General features: G+C 38.2%; 1 protein-coding gene across 1 annotated transcript in view; it reads left to right on the top strand.

The window, feature by feature from the left end:
- The window catches only part of PARP4 (poly(ADP-ribose) polymerase family member 4), a 53,862-nt gene that overhangs the window by 8,004 nt on the left and 25,515 nt on the right, over positions 1-20,343 (top strand). Inside the window, 15 exon segments of the mRNA XM_075499197.1 lie at positions 537-615; positions 1,492-1,605; positions 2,399-2,506; positions 3,850-3,998; positions 6,037-6,205; positions 8,182-8,342; positions 11,007-11,144; positions 12,441-12,539; positions 12,744-12,927; positions 13,688-13,859; positions 16,016-16,140; positions 17,904-18,035; positions 18,260-18,344; positions 18,820-18,884; positions 18,886-18,984. Of these exon segments, the coding sequence (XP_075355312.1) occupies positions 537-615; positions 1,492-1,605; positions 2,399-2,506; positions 3,850-3,998; positions 6,037-6,205; positions 8,182-8,342; positions 11,007-11,144; positions 12,441-12,539; positions 12,744-12,927; positions 13,688-13,859; positions 16,016-16,140; positions 17,904-18,035; positions 18,260-18,344; positions 18,820-18,884; positions 18,886-18,984 (1,879 nt within the window).

Here is a 20,343-nt window from a genome sequence, read left to right as displayed (position 1 = left end):
AACCAGCTCCAACATTCTTAAATCTGTTAACAAAATGCAGCTTTCACTTTTAGAGACTGCTGTTCAGTCATAGCATAGGTATTTAGTTACTCTGTTGCAACGTACTAGAAGCTACACTTGGTCTAAAAGTCCTGATGCTGAAGGATATGTCAACATGTATATATCCTAATGTGAAAGTCAGAAATAAGGGAGGAATTAGCCTCAGACAGCACAGGTAGCTGACTAAGCTATTAAAAAATTAACACCTAACCAGGCAATGAAAATACATTTATTGTGTTGCCTCCATAGTTTCTCTAAAGAATGAAGACTGAAATCTGGTCTTCATCTTCAGGTTCACACTAGACATTCTGCCCTGTTAGTGCAGCAGCTTGTCCGAGTGGGATTTCATTTCTCAAAACTTTCTTTGCTGCTATTTTGCTGCTGAAAAATAGATTTATTTTCTTATATTAGTTCTTACTTTAGTATGATGTTGCAGGCTATTACAGTACAGTATCTACTGGGCATATGTGATTTTAATTAGTCTGATTCCATTCCAGATTTTACAGTGAAAATGATCAAGATACTTCTTTTTTCCCTCAAGATTTTGAAGTTGCAAGATACTGTGTCCTTGAAAAAGTAAGCCTTTCTGTTACTGTGAGAGAATGTAGGAGAATCAGTAGATTAATAAAAGGTTTACATTTTTATACACATCAACAGTAACTCTTCTATGTTACCATGTACTGCAATGCAAAGAGGAGTATTGAAAAATACTTTAATGCTTTCTGTCTTTCAGTGCAGCCTAATTCTACCCAAATAAAACTTTTCTATTATCACTGTAGTGTTCTCACCAAAGTATTACAGTAGAATAATAAGTTTGCTTCTGGCAAGATATATGTTATCATGGCTGTTATGTGTTAAATATGTGTCTCTTCTCCCAGGTAACAAGTGATAGGACGAGAGGAAATGGCCTCAAGTTGCGCCAGGGGAGGTTTAGACTGGATATTAGGAAATTTTTCTTCACTGAAAGGGTTATCAAGCATTGGAACAGGCTGCCCAGGGAAGTGGTTGAGTCGCCATCCCTGGAAGTATTTAAAAGACGTTTGGATGAGGTGCTTAGGGACATGGTATAGTGGTGGTTTTGGTAGTGTTAGGTTTATGGTTGGACTCGATGATCTTAAAGGTCTTTTCCAACCTATACGATTCTGTGATTCTGTGAAAGCTAATTTAAATTTTAAACTTTTTAATTAAAAATCTTTCAAAACACAAAAATGATGGAAATGTACAGCAATCAGTACAGTGAAGCCCTGCGAGGAGCTTCTGCTTGTTACTATGATACAAATAATGAATAGTTCTTCTGTTCTTAGCCGGTCATACTGTGTGGTTCTAAATGGGGTGAAAACATAAGTAGGACAAGGGGAAGTACTTGGTGCAATATCATGTGAATGAAACATGCTTAAGCAATATATATATATAAATTGGGTGTTGGGGGGCTTTATTTATCTCTCCATTTAGATTAACTCCAAGGAAAGCAAAGACTTTGTAGTTATTGAGTTACAGCGTTCCCAAGAGCATTACAAGTTTCTGTTTCAACTATATGCACACTTCAGTGCATCAAATGGAACAAAGGTATGAACCAGTCATTGATATTACCTGTTTGTTTCTTTATGCATGTTGAACATACCTGTTCCAGAGAGCTTCAGATGCTTTTCATTCTTATTTGCAGGCTAATCCTTAGATATAGGTAGTAGGAGGTCATTCTGTTAAGCTTTATCATTAGAAGTTTGATTTATAGTTGGCTCCTCTACTCTGTGTGTTTGTTTACAGCTTGCTCAAAAGAATTGTTTTGGGACTTGGCAGCAACACAGCGTGGTCCTGGGTGCACCTGCCTCATACTCATACATTTTCCTGGCAATATCTGAACTGTATAATGACATGTTTACATGCTGAAATGCTATAGCAAGTGATATTCTGGACATACTATTGAGAGACAGAAAAGCTTGTCTTGAGGGCAACCTAAATGTATTTCTCAAGCATACAAGTTATGTACGCACTCTGGTGTAGCACTTGCAGTCTGTGTCATTGTAACAACATTAGATACAAGTCAAAGAAGCTGTATTGGGGATGAATTTTGAATAGTTCAATTGATAGAACAAGTTATTCCAGCATGCATTTAGATGAACCTATCTTGTCACTGTGAGGTTTGTATATGGAGCCCTGTGCTTGTTCTTCATGTCCCATGAACCCTCGTGAAAGCACTGCCTTGCTGGAAGCCTGTTAAATCACAACCCAGAAGTTAAGTGTGGATTGTCAGCTGTTAGAGCAGTGTCTGGTGAAATTGATCACATCTCTGTATAGTTTCTTTGACTAACTTTACTCTTTCAATTTACAGAATAATAATTCGTAACTAATACTGCTGAAGAAATAAAAGTATGAGACTTGTATTGCAGACTTGAAGAGCCAGGATTTCCTGCTCAGAGAAACTTTTCCACCAGAAGCTGAATCTTTAGCTTCTACAAAATTGCAAAAGGCATATGCAACTTGCATGTTTACACTTTTCTGTCCTTAATGATTTGGTTTAGTTTCCAATTTTCTGAATGTGGTAAACATTGTCTGGATTAGTGATACAGCCATAGGTTAAGGGAAACTCTTTATATGTAAATGTTTGGGAAATTTTTTTTTAAATATTGGGTGAATGTTCCCAGTACTTAAACACATTAAAAGCAAATGTAGCCATATTCATTATAGTGGGGTTTTTTCTCAGTAGATGCATTATCAACTATTGTGATACCTAAAAAGTGATGTGCTAATATAGCAAACAGAATTGTTGTGCGACTTTGATTGTCGAATTATTCTGCACACTATGCAGATGTCACAGGCCTGATTTAGATCACACTGGAATCAGTAACAGGACTCCCCCCAACGGCAATAGCAGTTGGATTCTGCTCCCTACTCTTTAGGCAATGTTCTACTGCTATTTAAAATGGTTATAGTGTGACAGAAATTTTTTTCCCATTTATGTTCTCGCTGTACTTTATCTACTTCTCTCTTCCACCATGGTTAGCTTCTATTACAGGGCACAACTGGCATATAGATTATATCCAGCAATGTTGGAAGGCCCCCATATGTCCTTTAGTGATCTCAGAAGCTGTGTGGTTGATGCCATACAAACAAGTAATGTAGAATGTCCAAACTTGTGTGAGAATTGTTTAATGGCATCAAGTTTAATGGCAGCTTCTGGAGCTGTAGAACAGTAAGAAAAAGTTCAAGGAAATGCTTTAACAATGTTCCTCAGAAGAACACAAGAAAATCTGTTTTCACAGGTCTCTTTTATGCATGAATTGCACTGATTTTCATGGCCTCTCTGTTCTCCTGTAGCTTTGCTGCTCCAACTTTTTATTTTCACAGGAATAATGTCTTTCCCACCGAGGTTTCTGAACTAGAGATCTAGTGTCATCTGTTAGAGATGTTATAAAACACTGGCCATTTTGAACCATCTGTTCTTTTACCAGCTGTGCAAAAAAGGAAATGGCTGGGATGTGCAGACTATTTTGTCCATGTACCTGATAGTACAATGTACTGATAAAGATATCAAGCAAGTCAACTTCTGTCTTCTCCAAGACTTTATGTCTCATTTTTCAAGAGAGGTCATGGTCATCTGGCCTGCCATGCTCTCCACTTGAAAGAATTTGTAAAAGCAAACCTTCCCTTCAGTTCGATGGGACTGAAGAAATTATACTAAGCATGAATGCGCATTGCACACTGTATTGTTTATGGGAATAGGAGAGTTTAATTATCTGTGTAAGAACTTCGCTGCATCTTTGCATGACTTGCATCTTTGTCTTTTCACTGAGTTGTGTTTATTTTCTACAGCTAGTTCTAGAAGAAGCCATCCATTCAAGTGCTATGTGTCAGGAAGTTAGTGATTTTGTGGAATTGATCTGGGCAGAAGCTATTGGCCACCTGGATAGTTTACTATTTGAATCAGTAAACAACATAAGCCTAAATGATATAAGTTAATTGTTTTTACTCTGTGAGGATGAATACGTAAATGCTGTTAGAATTAATTTTTTCCCAGCAAACATGTATGTTGTGTTTCAGATTGGGATTGGTAATTACACTTTCAATACTCCTGCACTTCAACAAATCCATGCTTCAGAAATTTTTATCTCAAATTTTGCTTTAGAATCATGACACTAAAAAGATGCTGTACTCCCTAGGGCAGATGGCTGTCTTTTCCATTTTACAGCAATTTACACAATCCTTATGGGAGGATCCCTTCCATGAGATGAGTGAAGTCACATAAGAAGATAGTCATAGAAGGCAGTGCATAATAGCAGATTACTGTCTCCTGCCAGTATGTTTCAACCATACTTCAGTCAGCCATTCTCTTGTAATGGAAAAATAGTTTTAATTGTAGTCCCTGTCTGTATTATCAGATGACACATGTAATTAACACACAGCTACTCTTGAAGGCCTTTGGATATTACAGCTGTATTAAGAGTAACTGCCTATCCACCCGTTTGTTAAGTTTATCGCTCATTTAATACCACTTTCCCACATACCTCAATTCTTTTGCTTTGCTCCCTAGACATTTAAGAGGATGCTTATTCATGTAATTTAAGTTCATATAACTTAACAAACAGCCAAATAAATGACTGTTTAAGATGAGAGTTTTGTTCATCTCTGTTATCACTGAAGGCAAAATTACCTGAAGATTATGTTGGTTTTAAATTGGAAGAGCTTTGCCAGTAAAAAGTCCCCAATTCTGTAATGACTTTGCTCTTATCTTATTACATGAAACTCACTTTTGATGCTCTTCAGTTGATGTATGGTAGAAGAATATTCCTTTCACTTTTTGAGTGGAAATAATACACATTTATGTAGGTTCTGGTGAGTAAGTAGTACATTAGTAATATTGTATACATGTACTCAGAGACAGTAGTGAGTGCATTGCATAAATCAGCAAAGATATAGGGAATGCTGTTTGTGGTAAATGCTTTTTATGAGGTGCAATTGTTTGGATATTAAGATTCCTAACATATTTCAGGTAGGTGAAATTTGATAAATATTTGATAAATAATGTTCAATCATTGGTAGCTTTTGCAAGAGCTGAACCATAGACCTAAAAGATTCTGTATCTCAGTGCATCGATCTGTAAGAATATGATAAAACTGTTTCACTAACTCTTCCCATTATAATTAATTTGCAAGAGAAAGAGAAACAGCGTTTGTATTGAAAGAAAAAAAATATCTGGATTTTTGAAACACAATAATTAAGAAGTGGGTTGCTGTTCAGTTAGATTAACCCTCCATTTCTTTGCCAAGGCATTTGTGAGACAGAGACCAGTCTTGGATCAATATTGAACTGCAGTAAGACATTGCTATGCAGCCTCTAATGTTAACGTTTTACTAGCTGTTGCCTGTGGTTCATGTAAATTAAAAAGCATTTTGCCTTTTTCTCCTGCCTTGAGAAGACAAAATAATATAGAGTATTCTGTGAAAAATTTCCAATTGAGAAGGAATATACAGATACAAGCAAATCTATATCCTATCTGTCTGGACAAACTGTCTAAAATTAATCATTACTTTCATTTCATCTGTAGGTTGCACTTTATAAATAGGACTTCTACTCTGCTTTATGTATTTTAGGATGAACTAGTGCACTTAGACATTCAGTAAGAAATTTATTCTCTACTTTCTGTTATTTCTTCAGTGCTGACAGTTGATGACAATACAAATCGACAAGATGTTAAAGAACATTGTCTTTCAATCTGATTCATATTTCATTTTATTTCAGGGAGATTATTTTACTGTCTCTTAGCTCTGCTTGAGGCACTTTGCAAGTAGCCCAGTATAAAGGCAGAATAATATCCAACTTTTAAATACTGTTTCTGTATCCTAGCTGCAAGAAAATATTTTGTGGATATTGCACTAACAAGAGTTGAAGTTTTATTTCAGTTTGGAATTAAATGATCCATTTTCAGTATTTATTGCTTTGTGCTCTTTCTGCAATTTTGTGATAGCTTTCAGTTTAATAATCTCTTCTTTTAAAGGTGAGCAAAGCAGAAGGTATTTTACTCCAAGTAAAGAATGCACTGGATGAGGGAGCTGGCGAGGTGGCACTACAGGAGATGATGATGGAATTCTATCAGGTTGTACATCACAAAACTGAAGTACACTATAAAGTTTCCAAAAAGCTGTTATCTAGAAAACAGGACCTGTGTCAGGTAACTTTTCCAGATTGCTACTAAGCCCTTATCTGCACTGTGCTACACCAGTTTTGAACATGCTCACTAGGTAAATTGACAGATAAATTACACAACTAGTCACAAGCTGTCAGTTTAAAAAAATAATTTATTGGAATCTTATGAATAGACTAACGCTTATGGGGGGAATTCAGTGTTTTTGAACAGGAAGAGCAGTTGCTGTCCAGATGGTGACAGGAGTTTCCATTGCAATCATTATTGTGATGGCATCTTCAGCTGAATCAAATGAGAATCACGGAACTGTTGTTATCATCCACCTGACGCCAGCAACTACTCCAGCATATGCATAATCAGTTTCTAAATCTATGTACAGCTTGGTCTGTTCCTACTTCTACAGCCCAAACTGCTTGGGGGAGTTCCCTGGACTGCCTGGATTGTTAGTGCAAGAAGTTAGTCAGTACATCTAAACAGATAACATCTTTCAGTTTGTCTAAGCACAGCTGGCCTGCCTAGGGCAATCTCCAAGGATCTCCCCCATAGCTCCCTCTCGGCTCCTGTGTTACTTAGTCAGTTCCTTCAGTTTTAAGCTGGCTAGGAGTTCAGTCAGTCGGGAGTTCCGTTACGCTGCTGCAAGTCAGTCCATTGTCTCATCTTTGCAGAAACTAGCTGGGAAATTCTCAGCCTGCTGGGGGGATTGCTGACGAGGTGTGCTGAGTGTGCATGCAGATGCAGTCCTTGCGCCCAGCACCAAGGGATGGCTGTTCTGTAAGGGCAGGTGGACAGGGCTGGGGGTGAAAGTGAGCAAAGCCAGGGCAGTTACACCACTGGCAGTGGCTCTAGTCCCACGGTACCCAAATAAGAAGAGCAGAGCAGGTGACAGTGACTGCTGGTGATAGTGGCCAGTCCAGATTGCCTCCTCATTATAGCTTATCTGGCAGGTCCAAGGTCAAACTGGGAACTTGAGTCCACAGGATCTGGGTCAGAACCAGGGAGGTGGGAAGTTGCATGCAGCCATATCAGCAGCATAGCTCAGTCAAGAGACCAAGGCCAAGAGCTTAAGCTCAAAGGCATCTCTTGTGCAAAGGAGGGGCAGGAATCTCCTGAGTCTTCTCACAGCTCTCTTTCAAGGCTCCACAGCTGCACTGTCAAAGCTGGCCCTGAGCCCAAGCAGCCAGGCCCTCTGGAGAGGCGAGAGGCAGTCAGAGCTCTGACAGCTACATCACTCTTGTAACTATAGAGCAAATTCAAATTTCCTCCTTGTATTGTGATTATAATGTAAATTCCATAGATTCTGCCAGAGATACCTCTTTCTTTTGGCAAGAAGGCAGTCCAGTCATATCCAGAAGTCAGTCTTCTGTAAGTTACAAAATATAAAGGGGGAGAGGTATAGGGAAGGAGGCTCCTTGCTGTTCTAAAAGAACAAACGTTAATAGTGCCTTTAACCTTGGAAATCTTTTGATAATTAAAACCTTTTGATATTTCTGATATCAAAAAATTGCTATGTCTCATAAAGCTTTCCCATGGCTTAGTGAAGTGTAGCATTACAATCTTTTCAAAGTTAGATGTCTTTCTTTCTCCTGATCTGAGAAAATTACATGGGTACCCTGTGCTACTGCCCTAGCTGGATAGTGACCTCAGGGACAAAATGACAGTTTCTAACAAGTAAGAATTGCCTCATAAGCCAGATCAAAATGGTAACCAAGCACAAGTACTGGTTTGTGGAGCTGTTATGAGCAGGCTCCATCCAAAGCTTGATTTGGAGTTGTACAGAAGCAGTTTAACACTATTTTTCATATACCTTGTTCTTCTGAATTGTTTTCATGGGATTCTACAGCTGTTTGCTCTTGTTCCAAACTGTATCTAACAAGTGGAAATGTCCTTTTGAGTATTCCATTTCATTGTTACTATGCTGTAACTTTATATAATTCAGTCTGGTTTGCATGTTTCCTTAATTAAAATGTAACAAGTATTCATAAATTTCTGTCTGTATTTTCTAGCTAATCAGAGACATGCTTAATATACATGAAACAAATATGTCATGCCCAAACTCATCATCTTTGGCCAAATACCGGGCTCTGAGGTGCAAAGTGGAAGCTGTTGACTCAACTAATTATGAATTTCTCAATGTTGAACAACAAGTGTTAAAAAACAATTACAGGTGAGTGTTTAATGGTTACACAATGATTCCAGTACAATCCAAGGTATAGTGTACAAAATACCTCTAAAGATGACTGAATTATTAGGTTCTGTTACTGTGCAGTGTTGATTGCGCTAATGGGATTGCAGAGCTGGCATATTTACCATAAGCTATACTAGAACAAAATGGAGGTAAATTTAAAAAAACCTGAAAATGATAATATTGTCAGTCTGGGGGCGGGGTGGGGGGAGGGTGGTGGGGTGTTCTGTTTTTCTTTTTTTAGTTGTGAAGAGCTGCCTATTTATACGAGCTATTAAAATAAAATATATGGGGTCTAGACTTGTTTACTCAGCTTCTCAGTATTTATTTCCAGGCATTTTATAAAATAACTGGAAAGTAAATATAAAAGTAAAATTTTGGGTTCTGCTGAGTAAAACAAATATTTTTTTTCTGTGTGAATAAACTTGATGGGGGTGGGAGGAAATACCTGGTCACCTTTTGATTATGTACAGAACTTGCCATCCCTTTCTAGTTAACTTCCAATTGTGTGAAAAAGATGTATTTCTAGGAAGTTATTCTGCAGATTTGCCTATAATTCTATTTAATGTTCTTGACGTTGGCCTCTAATGGGGCACCCTGTGTCTTTGATTAACAAAATTAAAAAATGGGTAAATATGGAGAAATTAAAGAGAAGACGGTTCTAGAAATGGAATAATCAATGGTTAGATCATTAATACAGGGAAGAATGAAGTGGGCTTCAATTATACATATATAGTCACTCCAAGTTTGTTTTTACTGAGTTAAAAAAACCAGTAAATATGCTGTTAAGCAGGTAAGTTCTAAACCTACCTAGCAACAACTAGTTACTGAGTGGTTATACCTAATATATATTGCTCAAATGTGGAAGGAGCACTGTGCTTGGAACACGCAAACTTCTGTTTGTCTTCAGCAAAGTTTAGTAGTTGACTTGTACTTGACATTTTGTCTAAATTTTTAAGTCATTTAAAATTAATAGAACAAGGGTTTATGTGACTCAGTTCCACTGTACAGTTCTTTGTGACAGAAACAATTGAGTAAAGTTTTGGGAAATTTGCTGTTACTTGAACCCCTGAGACTGCTCTTTGTAGATAGCAGTTATCTATGTTGGGGACTATATACTAATTCATAAACTAACTAATTATCAGGACAGGATTTTCCCACAAAACTTTGACTCTACTCTTATACAATAGATAAGCATAATGACATTGCAAGAATTGGAGCATATTTATTCCCTTTCAGTCTCTGCATTCGCAATCTTAGTTTTTAATCTAAAAACAATTTTAAAAATCTTCAACTGCAGTAGAAGCATGCTGAAAGATTAGGGTTCAAGTAAGGTTCTTAAAAAAAAAAAAAAAAAAAGAAAAAAACCCCAGAAACAAACAAAACAAACCAAAAAAACCCCTTCATATAAAAAAGTTCACATAGCAGCTTCATAAATTAGGACATAATATGTCTCTAATCCTCAACAAAAGAAACCACACAGTTTGAGTAAAGTGTTCAAAATTACAAAAGAGGCTAGGTCCTATCTACCAATATTATTTTAGGAATCTTGAATCATTGAATCTTGAAAGCATAAAGGTTTGATTTGTAAACAGGGCTTTATGCTTTTACTTTCCAGGTACTACCTACTTTCAGTATCTAAATCTAAAATTGTGATCCTTAAGTCCTCTTCTCAGTTACTTTGTAAATCTGGAGGTTCCTCACTGTGTGACAGTTGGGAATCCTAGAATCCTAAAATTATGTTCTGGGTATTTCATAGGGTATCACTGTCTTTGCACCGTGAAGCAACTCAGTCCTTAGTCCAGAGTCTGTCATCTGAGGAAGTATATTCCGAGCATGTGTGCACAACAGACTGCTTAAGCAGAGGGACGGTGGTAGGCACACTGTTCTCCACTCAGACCTTTACACAATAGCTAAGTAGAGCATTCAGCTGGCAAGGATAAAGGTAAGGAGGTAAAGAGAGAATCTGAATTTTTTGTTGTGCTTAATCACAAGAAGGGAAGGACAAGAGTCTTGGCAACAGCTCTGTCCTGTAACTACTGTATGTAAAATGCATAAATCTTGCTGGAGGTGGGATTGCAACCCAAGTTTTCCTCCTCTCAAGTGTATTTCTTAATTGGGAAGTCTTTCTTAATTGGGAGTTACTGCCTCCAGATAGCCTGGACTGGGATGCTAAGATATTTGTAGTTCAGCCAAGACAGTGACGTCTCTGAGTATTCTCAGTAAAATAATTTTTAGTACAAGATAAATTTGCTGGCAATAATGTATATACTTACAGACTCTGAGCTGCATAGAGTTATATGGGGTTTTGCATGTCACATTGAATTTAGATCCCAAAATGAATTTAGATCCCAAAGATAATTCCATATGACTTTAGGCATGAAAACACGTTTTCAGTTTCTCCCTAAAAGTCTAACTAGGTCTTGAACTTAGCCATTAAGTTTTTAATGTCTCTGGTGATTGTTCTCTTATGCTCTTTTTTTCTTTAATAATTGCCACTCAAATTGCTAACCAAAAAAAAAAAAAAAGTTGAAGCTGAACCTTACTTTGAGATTTAGAATAAGACTTTATCTTTTGGCAGTGTATTGATCTTAAATGTACTTTCTAAGTCATGAGACCTCAAAGATAATTTCAAATTTCTTGCAGTGACTGTCCAGTGAGAATTTTACGAGTGTACAGGGTTGGCAGAATAACTGAAACAGCAGAATTTCTGAGCAGTCTTGGAAACATTCAGTCCTTATTCCACGCATCATCTGTGCGCAACTTCATGGGAATTCTTTCCAGGTAAAAATTTACATTCCCTTTTTTGTGATATTGAATCGGGCTTAACTATATTCTTAAATGTATTTTGACTTTTTTTTTTTTTAAATGAAGCTCTTTTGCATTATGCTTAACCTAATTTTTACTGTTAACATTTATATGAACAGCCATATACTTCTACAGACCTCTGGAAGGAAAATCAATCTTTTGTAATGATAAATTTAATTACTCTCCAGGTAGATTAGACTTTAGATGCAGCTATTTGGATATGATGGTAAGGACTGTGGTTTAAATCCAGATGAAAGATGACAAAATGGAGAGAGTAGGAGAGTAATGGCTGTGTGGAAAATTAATTCTGTTTTGGGCAAGAATTGCATTGACAATGTCCTTATTCCACTTCTATACATTATTTCTCCACGACTACTTTATTTGGCATCTTTTTAGATTATCATAATTTCCTGGAATAACAGAATATCTAGTTACATGACTCAATACCATGGATTCACTCAGGCATAGTAATAATGCTAAAATAATATAACCTCTAGTAGCCTGACATATTTAAATCCTCATCATAGCATGTATGCAGTGAATACCAGCCACTGAAAATTTAAGGATGTTTTAAAAAACATGTCTGATACATAACACTATCAGAATTAAAATACCTCAGAAGTCATATTAGCATTCTGTTTTCCTCATGCTGCAGATTTTAATTGTAAGCTACAAAACTGTTGAACTTACTTAAATATTGTGTCTTTTTACATTCTTTATATATAAAATGTTTTCTGTGGGCATCGATTGGTAGTAAATCAAATGTTTCATAAACAGTCTAAGGATGGTATCTCTACACTTAATAGGTTTGGAAAAGTTTGGAAAATTGGAAAATTTTCAAAGTATCCATTCCCCAGCATTCTACCGTTAAAACTCATACTTTCCTTTTGTTAGATACAAAAATTTCATACAGTTTTTTGAAATTGAATACAGCCCAGTTGCTACAAATGTAGAACTACTTATCTAATAACCAAAAAATTATTTTGAATGTTTGGCAATGAATCTGGAAAATGTGTTGGTTTTCTGCTAAACGAAGAAAAGCTTAACAGTCCTTATTGCTTATGTAAACGGTGTCTTGGTGATTAATATGACTTTGGGATTTAATTTTTTTTATGAATAGACTTTATTTTCCTTGAGTGTCTATGGGTGGTTTCTGTAAAGTGTATTTATTTAATCCTCTGTGGTTCGTAATTGCACAATGTCTATTAGCCCACATGGTATATGCAAAAGTATTTTGTACTTCATTCATTGTGTGACCTTCTTTTTCTCTAGAGGACTCCTAATGCCAAAAGTGGTTGTTGAAGATCATGGCCTGGAAAGAACTGACATTGGGAATCTGGGCAGTGGCATTTACTTCAGTGATTCTGTTAGGTCTGAATAATGACAGTATCTCTATCCTTTGTGTGTTCTTTTTACTTTTCAAATTAAGTAGATATAATGCTTAATACTTTTAAGGTAATTATAAAGTTTATGCCTGTCCATCTGTTCAGAAGTACTTGTGTATCCTTAAACTCCTATGATGTTTACATTAATATAAATTTTAATAAAATGTGTATGATCTTTCTTTATATATAGCACCAGTATTAAGTATTCTTCACCCAGTGAAATGGATGGAGCCCAGCTCCTGGCAGTTTGTGACGTGGCACTTGGATCCTGCTTAGATTTGTATGAACAACATTATTGGTTAAATAATGCACCATCAGGTTATGACAGTGTGCATGGAGTCCGTAAAACAGCAGACATCTCTTCAGACTTTGAGGTACTGATCCTGCAGTATTGGGCACTTGAAAAGGCACCAAATTTTGGATTTATTACACCACTGATAGATAACAGAATGAATGTAACCTGCATTTCAGTTCGGAGACTAAATCACTAGACAGTAATGTGTAAAATCACTTTTGTCTGTCTTGCAGCCTGTAAAGTGCATATAAAACTTCTAAGCCTCTAAATTGCTATTTGTAGAGAATTCTTGCAAGAAAACAATACTTAAAAGAAAGGTGTAAATATTATATTTTATTATAATTGAATCATCATATCAATATCTGGTCTGTGATATTTAAATTGTTCTTTGGAAGCAATATTCTACTTCATATGGAATAAGAAATTGCTACTATGGAAGGTTCATTGTTTTGTAAATGAATCCAGCTAATAAAAATCCGTGTCCTTACAGGTTGGTACTCTAAGGCAGGGATGATGGCTGTAGTGGCACACTAACAGATACAGTTGCTCTCTAGATATCCATCAGTTTTTTACTTTTTTTGGTTTTGGTTATTTTGAGGAATGATTGTGCTTTATGGAGAAGAGGAAATACAAGGAGTGTGGAGAATATAAAGAAGATAAGAGATGCAAGTGGTAGTGATACAGAGAGATTAGGGGAGTGAAAATAAAAGCTGTCAGATTCTTATTGTTTTTCAAAAATGATGTGTCATTTAGGTTTACCTCTTAATCAATTTGCATTGTTTTCAATATTATCTACAGCTTTGTTTTTATTGTGAAATACCTTTCTTTGTTTCTACCAGGATGATGAATTTGTTGTGTATAAAACCTGTCAGGTTAAAATTAGATACGTTGTTAAGTTTTGCCTTCCTGAAGATCAAATAAAACCATTTCAGCCTGCAATTGGGGTGGAATTGGAGCAAGATAACAATGAGCCAGAGTTGCAATGTCATTTACAGCATGACAATAAGAAATGTTTTCTGTTTGTATATTGACTTGCTTCCAGAGTTTCCTAAATACTTATCAGAACCCTTTTTAGCATACTTGTATGAAGATAAGATAATTTGTAGCTTATTTGCGGATGTTACCAAATTAGTGATTACCATGTGGCATCTGCGTAGCATGCTTAATAGATTTCCTATAGGCATAATTACTAACAGCAGTTGCAAATCCTCGTGTCACAGTGTGTTTCAAGAGAAGCACAAGAAGCACTTTTGCATAAATCATCAGATGGTCTTCAGCCCCTGGAGTTGGAAGATAGGGACGGGGACCAGAATGGAGCCCCCATAATCAAGGGGGAAATGGTTAGTGACCTGCTGCACCACTCAGACACTCACAAGTCTATGGGGCCTGATGAGATCCACCCGAGAGTACTGAAGGAACAGCTGTGCTCACCAAGCCCCTTTCCATCATTTACCAGCAGTCCTGGCTAACTGGGGAGGTCCCTGCTGACTGGAGATTAGCAAATGTGACACCCATCTTCAAGAAGGGCCGGAAGGAGGACCCGGGGAACTGCAGGCCTGTCAGCCTGACCTTGATGCCAGGGAAGCTGATGGAGCAGATCATCCTGAGTGCTATCACATGGCATGTAGAGGATAACCAAGGGATCAAGCCCAGCCAGCATGGGTTCAGGAAAGGCAGGTCCTGCTTGACCAACCTGATCTCCTTCTATGACAAGGTGACCCACCTAGTAGATGAGGGAAAGGCTGTGGATGTTGTCTATCTAGACTTCAGTACAGCCTTTGACACGGTTTCCCACAGCATTCTCCTGGAGAAACTGGCTGCTCATGGCTTGGATGGGCGTACTCTTCGCTGGGTAAAGAACTGGCTGGATGGCCGGGCCCAAAGAGTGATGGTGAATGGAGTTTACTCCAGTTGGCGGCTGGTCACAAGCGGTGTTCCCCAGGGCTCTGTGCTGGGGCCAGTTCTGTTTAATGTCTTTATCAATGATCTGGATAACGGGATTGAGTGCACCCTCAGTAAGTTTGCAGATGACACCAAGTTGTGTGGGGGTGTTGATCTGCTGGAGGGTAGGAAGGCTCTGCAGAGGGATCTGGACAGGCTGGATCGACGGGCCGAGGCCAATTGTATGAGGTTCAACAAGGCCAAGTGCAAGGTCCTGCACTTGGGCCACAGCAACCCCATGCAACGCTACAGGCTTGGAGAAGAGTGGCTGGAAAGCTGCCAGGCAGAAAAGGACCTGGGCATGTTGGTTGACAGATGCCTGAATATAAGCCAGCAGTGTGCCCAGGTGGCCAAGAAAGCCAATGGCATCCTGGCTTGTATCAAAAATAGTGTGGCCAGCAGGAGTAGGGAAGTGATTGTGCCCCTGTACTCGGCACTGGTGAGGCTGCACCTCGAATCCTGTGTTCAGTTTTGGGCCCCCCACTACAAGAGAGACATTGAGGTGCTGGAGCGTGTCCAGAGAAGGGCAACAAAGCTGGTGAAGGGTCTGGAGCAGAAGTCTGATGAGGAGCGGCTGAGGGAGCTGGGGTTGTTTAACCTGGAGAAAAGGAGGCTGAGGGGAGACCTTATTGCTCTCTACAGCTACCTGAAAGGAGGTTGTAGAGAGGTGGGGGTCAGTCTCTTCTCCCAGGTAACAACTGATAGGACAAGAGGTAATGGCCTCAAGTTGCACCAGGGGAGGTTTAGACTGGATATTAGGAAATTTTTCTTCACTGAAAGGGTTATCAAGCATTGGAACAGGCTTCCCAGTGAAGTGGTTGAGTCGCCATCCCTGGAGGTATTTAAAAGACGTTTGGATGAGGTGCTTAGGGACATGGTGTAGTGGTGGTCTTGGTAGTGTTAGGTTTACGGTTGGACTTGATGATCTTGAAGGTCTTTTCCAACCTATACGATTCTGTGATTCTGTAAATAATTCAAATGCAAGGTTCTAAACAAAGACCTTGTAAGACCTTAAAGACCTATCATGAACTCATGATCCCTTAGACAGACAGCAATACAGCTCAGCAATACAACACAATGATTTATAACAGAAACCAAGTGTTACTTTTGTGTTGTGAAATGCATAAATAAACATGGACTGTTGATATAGGATTAGTTTCAATCATCTTTCCCGAATGTATATTTCAAAAAATATCTTTTTAATCTTTTGTAAACTCTTTGTTTAGGCTATGCATTACCAAATACAAATTGTTCAAATCCTGTAAAAACTGGTCTTCAGGACAGATTGGGAAATCCTGTCCCTCTGGAAGGTGTTTATATCAAGGCGATGATAATAGACTTTGTAGCACAGGCAGAGCATGCTATTTATTGTCCTTTTCCATAACTCAGCCCTGAAAAATTAATCTGTTTGTTAAATAGTGTTTTAGTCAAAATGCTATTTAGTGTTTAGTTAATTGCAAAAAAAGGGGCAATTCAGTCTCTAAATGAAGGAAAGTCCTGAAACTGAGTGGAAACAGTTTCTATTCTTAGAGATATATAGTCGAACAAATGCCAAAAGCTCTTTGGAGAGTGAAAGGCTTGGCTTTATTTTTAAGTCTGTTTTCTGCCTATGCGTAATCAAGTCACCATTGTAGAGAAACTTTCTGCAGTAGTGTATGCAATCTGTTCCCTTTAAAAGACCTTCTTGGCGATCTGTTTGCAGCCGAATTATAAACCAGTAAGAAATACCTAGGATGATTAAAGGTTTATGGAAATGTGTTTGTGTTTTGTTTTTGACTTTGGTTAGACAACCTAAATTAGCTGTCACAAGTAAAATACCAATCAATACAAAAGAACTTGCTATTCTACCCTGAAAATTAGCTAATAAAATTTAGCTAAGCAGGCTAAAATAAGGGCCTACCTTTTTTTTAGTACATATGCCCTACTCATAGTACATATGACACATTCTGTCAAGTCACAGGTCTTTTCCAGTCCTGGGGCATAATTCCACAATCTCCTCCCCCTTCAATTGCATCCTGCCTGAAGCAGTCTTGATCATGCTAAAGCTATGGCTTTGCTGAGTTCTGTCACGTGTGTGTCTCTCCACAAGAATCTATATTCAAGGGTTTCCAGTGCCAAAGTAGCTTCATAAAAGTAAATGAAGTTTTTTATATTTTGTTACTAAAGCTTAAAAAAGAAAGCAGGGGAAAACAGGAGATAAAAGGGTTTGAAAGAATTGTCTGCAAATGAGTCTGTGCTTAAACTATTCTGACATTCACAACTGTTGTCTGATCAGTCTGACTCCTTTGAACAGCCTGATTCCTGTCCTTCTCATGAGGGATTGGGGGGGGGGGGGGGGGCGGTGTTTGGGTTTGGTTTGGTTTTTGTCTGGTTTCCTGTGGCATGAATTACTATCCAGTGGCATCTGTTCTGTGACCCAGTCCATCAAAGCAGAAAACAGTTTATAGGCTGAGGTACAGAACATAAACCAGAAATGATCAGATGGCAAAGGACAATAAGAATGGCAGCAAAGGGGAATGAGGAATTGCTAGAGTTTTGTTATGACACGCAGGAAGTAAACAGAAGAGCAGATGTGAGAAGAAAGTCAGATGCAATCTGCCACCTCAGAGACAGAAATTCTGTCATGAGAAGATGGATACTCTACATATGGAAGTAACATAGGCTTTTCCAAACAACCCTTTTAGTATATCGTAAAAACAGACCAATTTTTTGTGGAGGTTTACTCTTCCTTCTTGTGTAGTCCTTACTGGCTTGAAACTATTAAAGACATATTGCAATGGTGACTTCTTTTGTAGGCAATAGCTTGACAGCTCCAGCTCTGCCAGTATATCAGATAATGTTTAGAAGGTCATGGTTTACTCTTCTTCTGGAAGAGATTCAATTAATGATTTAGAGATTAAAAAAGTTCTACAGCTCCTGGCATGTTTCTGGAGATATCTGTTTGTCAAGCACTGATGAATGTTATACCTTCATTTCTAAGGTACAAATAGAAGTTCCAGTTGTGGCGTGCCTATTGACATTTTGTGGTGCAAAGCAGTTATGCTATTACACTTAAAGTATTGATGTTTTAATCACATTTTAACGTTACAGTTATGCAAAAAATATTCATTTCAGGTAGTAATGTTTCAGACCTACACCAATCAAAACAGTAAACCAATTGAAGCTAAATATGTCTTTCCTTTGGATGATAAAGCTGCTGTTTGTGGATTTGAAGCTTTTATCAATGGAAAACACGTCATTGCAGAGGTAAAATGTTATTGTACTTTGCCTTTGATGTAGCTCCTTCAGTCTTAAGATCTGAAAGCACTTAATTAGTGATGAAGATGTGCAACAGTAATTTTGGTTTCTCTCATGTCCTTTGTTGTTACCACTTGACTGGATTTCAAGGTAGTCATGACATTTAAGAGAATATTGGTTAAGTTTTTTGTCTATAGAGATGAAATGACTTATTTTGGAACAATCTTTCATAGGTTAAAGAAAAGAAACAAGCACATAGGGAATATCGGAAAGCTATCAGTCAGAGTGATGGAGCTTATCTAATGGACCAGGATGCACTGGTATGTTGAATATTGTGGTTTAGTAACTACTTGAAAATTTTGCATTTGTCCACTTACAGATTCTTTGCTGAATCATGTCTTTGTTGGGAAACTCCTTTTTACTAGAACTTATTTGGACCATACATTTGATCATTTAAAAACAACTATTGTTTCTTTAAATATATGCTATGGCTTCAATAAAACAGCTATTTGTCTTTCAGGTGGTTTCTTTTTTTTGTAAAAGGTTGATTTATTCAGTTACTGTTGATCAGTTTTTGCCAGAAACTAGGGAATTATTGAAAGTTTGACATTTCATATCATAGTCCCATTTTTCCTTACACTTCACCAAAACCAAATAGTAGTTTCTATGTTACCATTTGGTTTCAGTGTGCCTAAACACCAATTAAATTATTGTTTCAGAAAACATAGGCTTTAATGTTGTCAATAAAGCTAGTTTATGTTTTTTGGTTTGGTTGGTTTTTTTTTTTCTCTTTTTGATATTTTTGTAATAAGCATTGGAAACTTACCTCCAAATTTGACAGTTGTTATCAAAATCACCTGTTATCACTGAACTGAGTTTTCAGCATGGTTGTATCACCTTTCACATACGTGCTTCTGTGTCACCATGGCAACAGGACAAAGCATTAAATAAAACGCAGGTTTGTTAAAATACAATTTTAAAATAGCAGCTTCTTGTTTTGAAGCAAAAGTTCTGTGCCTAGAGGATTGTAGTTGCACAAGAGGCTTCAGTAAGTTTATGATTGTTTTCCTTTCCATTTCTTCTATTTTGTTAGAAGCTAATTGTTTGTAACCATTCTTGTCATAAAGCAACGTGAACACAAACTTAGGAATGCTGTGATTGGTAGAAAGCCTCTAACTATCTATGAGGATGTATTTGCTCCTGCAGGACTTAGAAAGCTGACTTGGGTTGGCACGTGTTAGATCTCCTGCTTTGAGTTATCTGCTGTTTCTGTGCTGCTGTTCCTCCTTTGGCTTGCAAAGACATTGTATTATCTCCATCATGAAGCAGCAGCTGAGCATCTGCTGAACACTCTGCTATTATCCTTCTCTGCTTCAGGGACAAGGTTGCCCATCCGTTTCTCTGGATGCCCTTGATGGCTCCTGGATTCCCCAGGTGGGAGAGAAGGTCATCTCTGTGTTTAAATGCTGTCAAAGAGCCAGAGATGATCCTTGTGGTCCTAGTCCCTGTGAGATCTTATAGCTGTATCGTACATCTGACTGTTCAACAATCATGCCTTCTGCTTCAGAGCTCTATTATACTGAGTTGTGAAGTTTGCTGTGTCCTTGGGAGAGAAACATGCACATGTTCATCTCAATTTTAGCTACTATGATGCTCAGATTACAAAGCTATATGATTAAATGAAGTAAAGAGGGTTCCATGCAATCCCAACTTAGTGATACAATAAGAGAAAAGAGCTCCAGGGTGATAAAGGTGTCAGGAATGACATATATTGAAGAGGAAGACAAAATCTTGAAGAGGCAGACAAAATACTCTCTAAGCAGCTGGGAGAAGTCTCACAATCGCTAGCCCTTGTTCTCGTGGGGGACTTCAACTTACCAGATGTCTGCTGGTAAGCAGACAATACAGCAGAGAGGAAACAGTCCCGGAGGTTCCTGGAGTGCATGGAAGATAACTTCCTGACACAGCTGGTGAGTGGGCCAACTAGGGAAGGTGCCCCGCTGGACCTCTTGTTTGTGAACAGAGAAGGATTTGGGGGTGATGTGACGGCTGGAGACTGCCTTGGGCGTAGCGATCATGAAATGATAAGAGTTTTCAGTTCTTGGAGAAGTAAGGAGGGGGGTCAGCAGAAATGCCACCTTCTGGAGGGCAGACTTTGGCCTGTTAAGGAAACTGGTTGAGAGAGTCCCTCGGGGATCAGTCCTGAAGGGCAAAGGAGTCCAGGAAGACTGGACATTCTTCAAGAGAGAAATCTTAAAGGCGCAGGAGCAGGCTGTCCCCATGTGCCGAAAGACAAGCCGGCAGGGAAGAAGACCAC

This window comes from Mycteria americana, chromosome 1 (genome assembly GCF_035582795.1).
Source record: "Mycteria americana isolate JAX WOST 10 ecotype Jacksonville Zoo and Gardens chromosome 1, USCA_MyAme_1.0, whole genome shotgun sequence".
In the NCBI taxonomy this organism is placed as follows: Eukaryota; Metazoa; Chordata; class Aves; order Ciconiiformes; family Ciconiidae; genus Mycteria; species Mycteria americana.
This window is presented reverse-complemented; position numbering and strand designations above follow the sequence as displayed.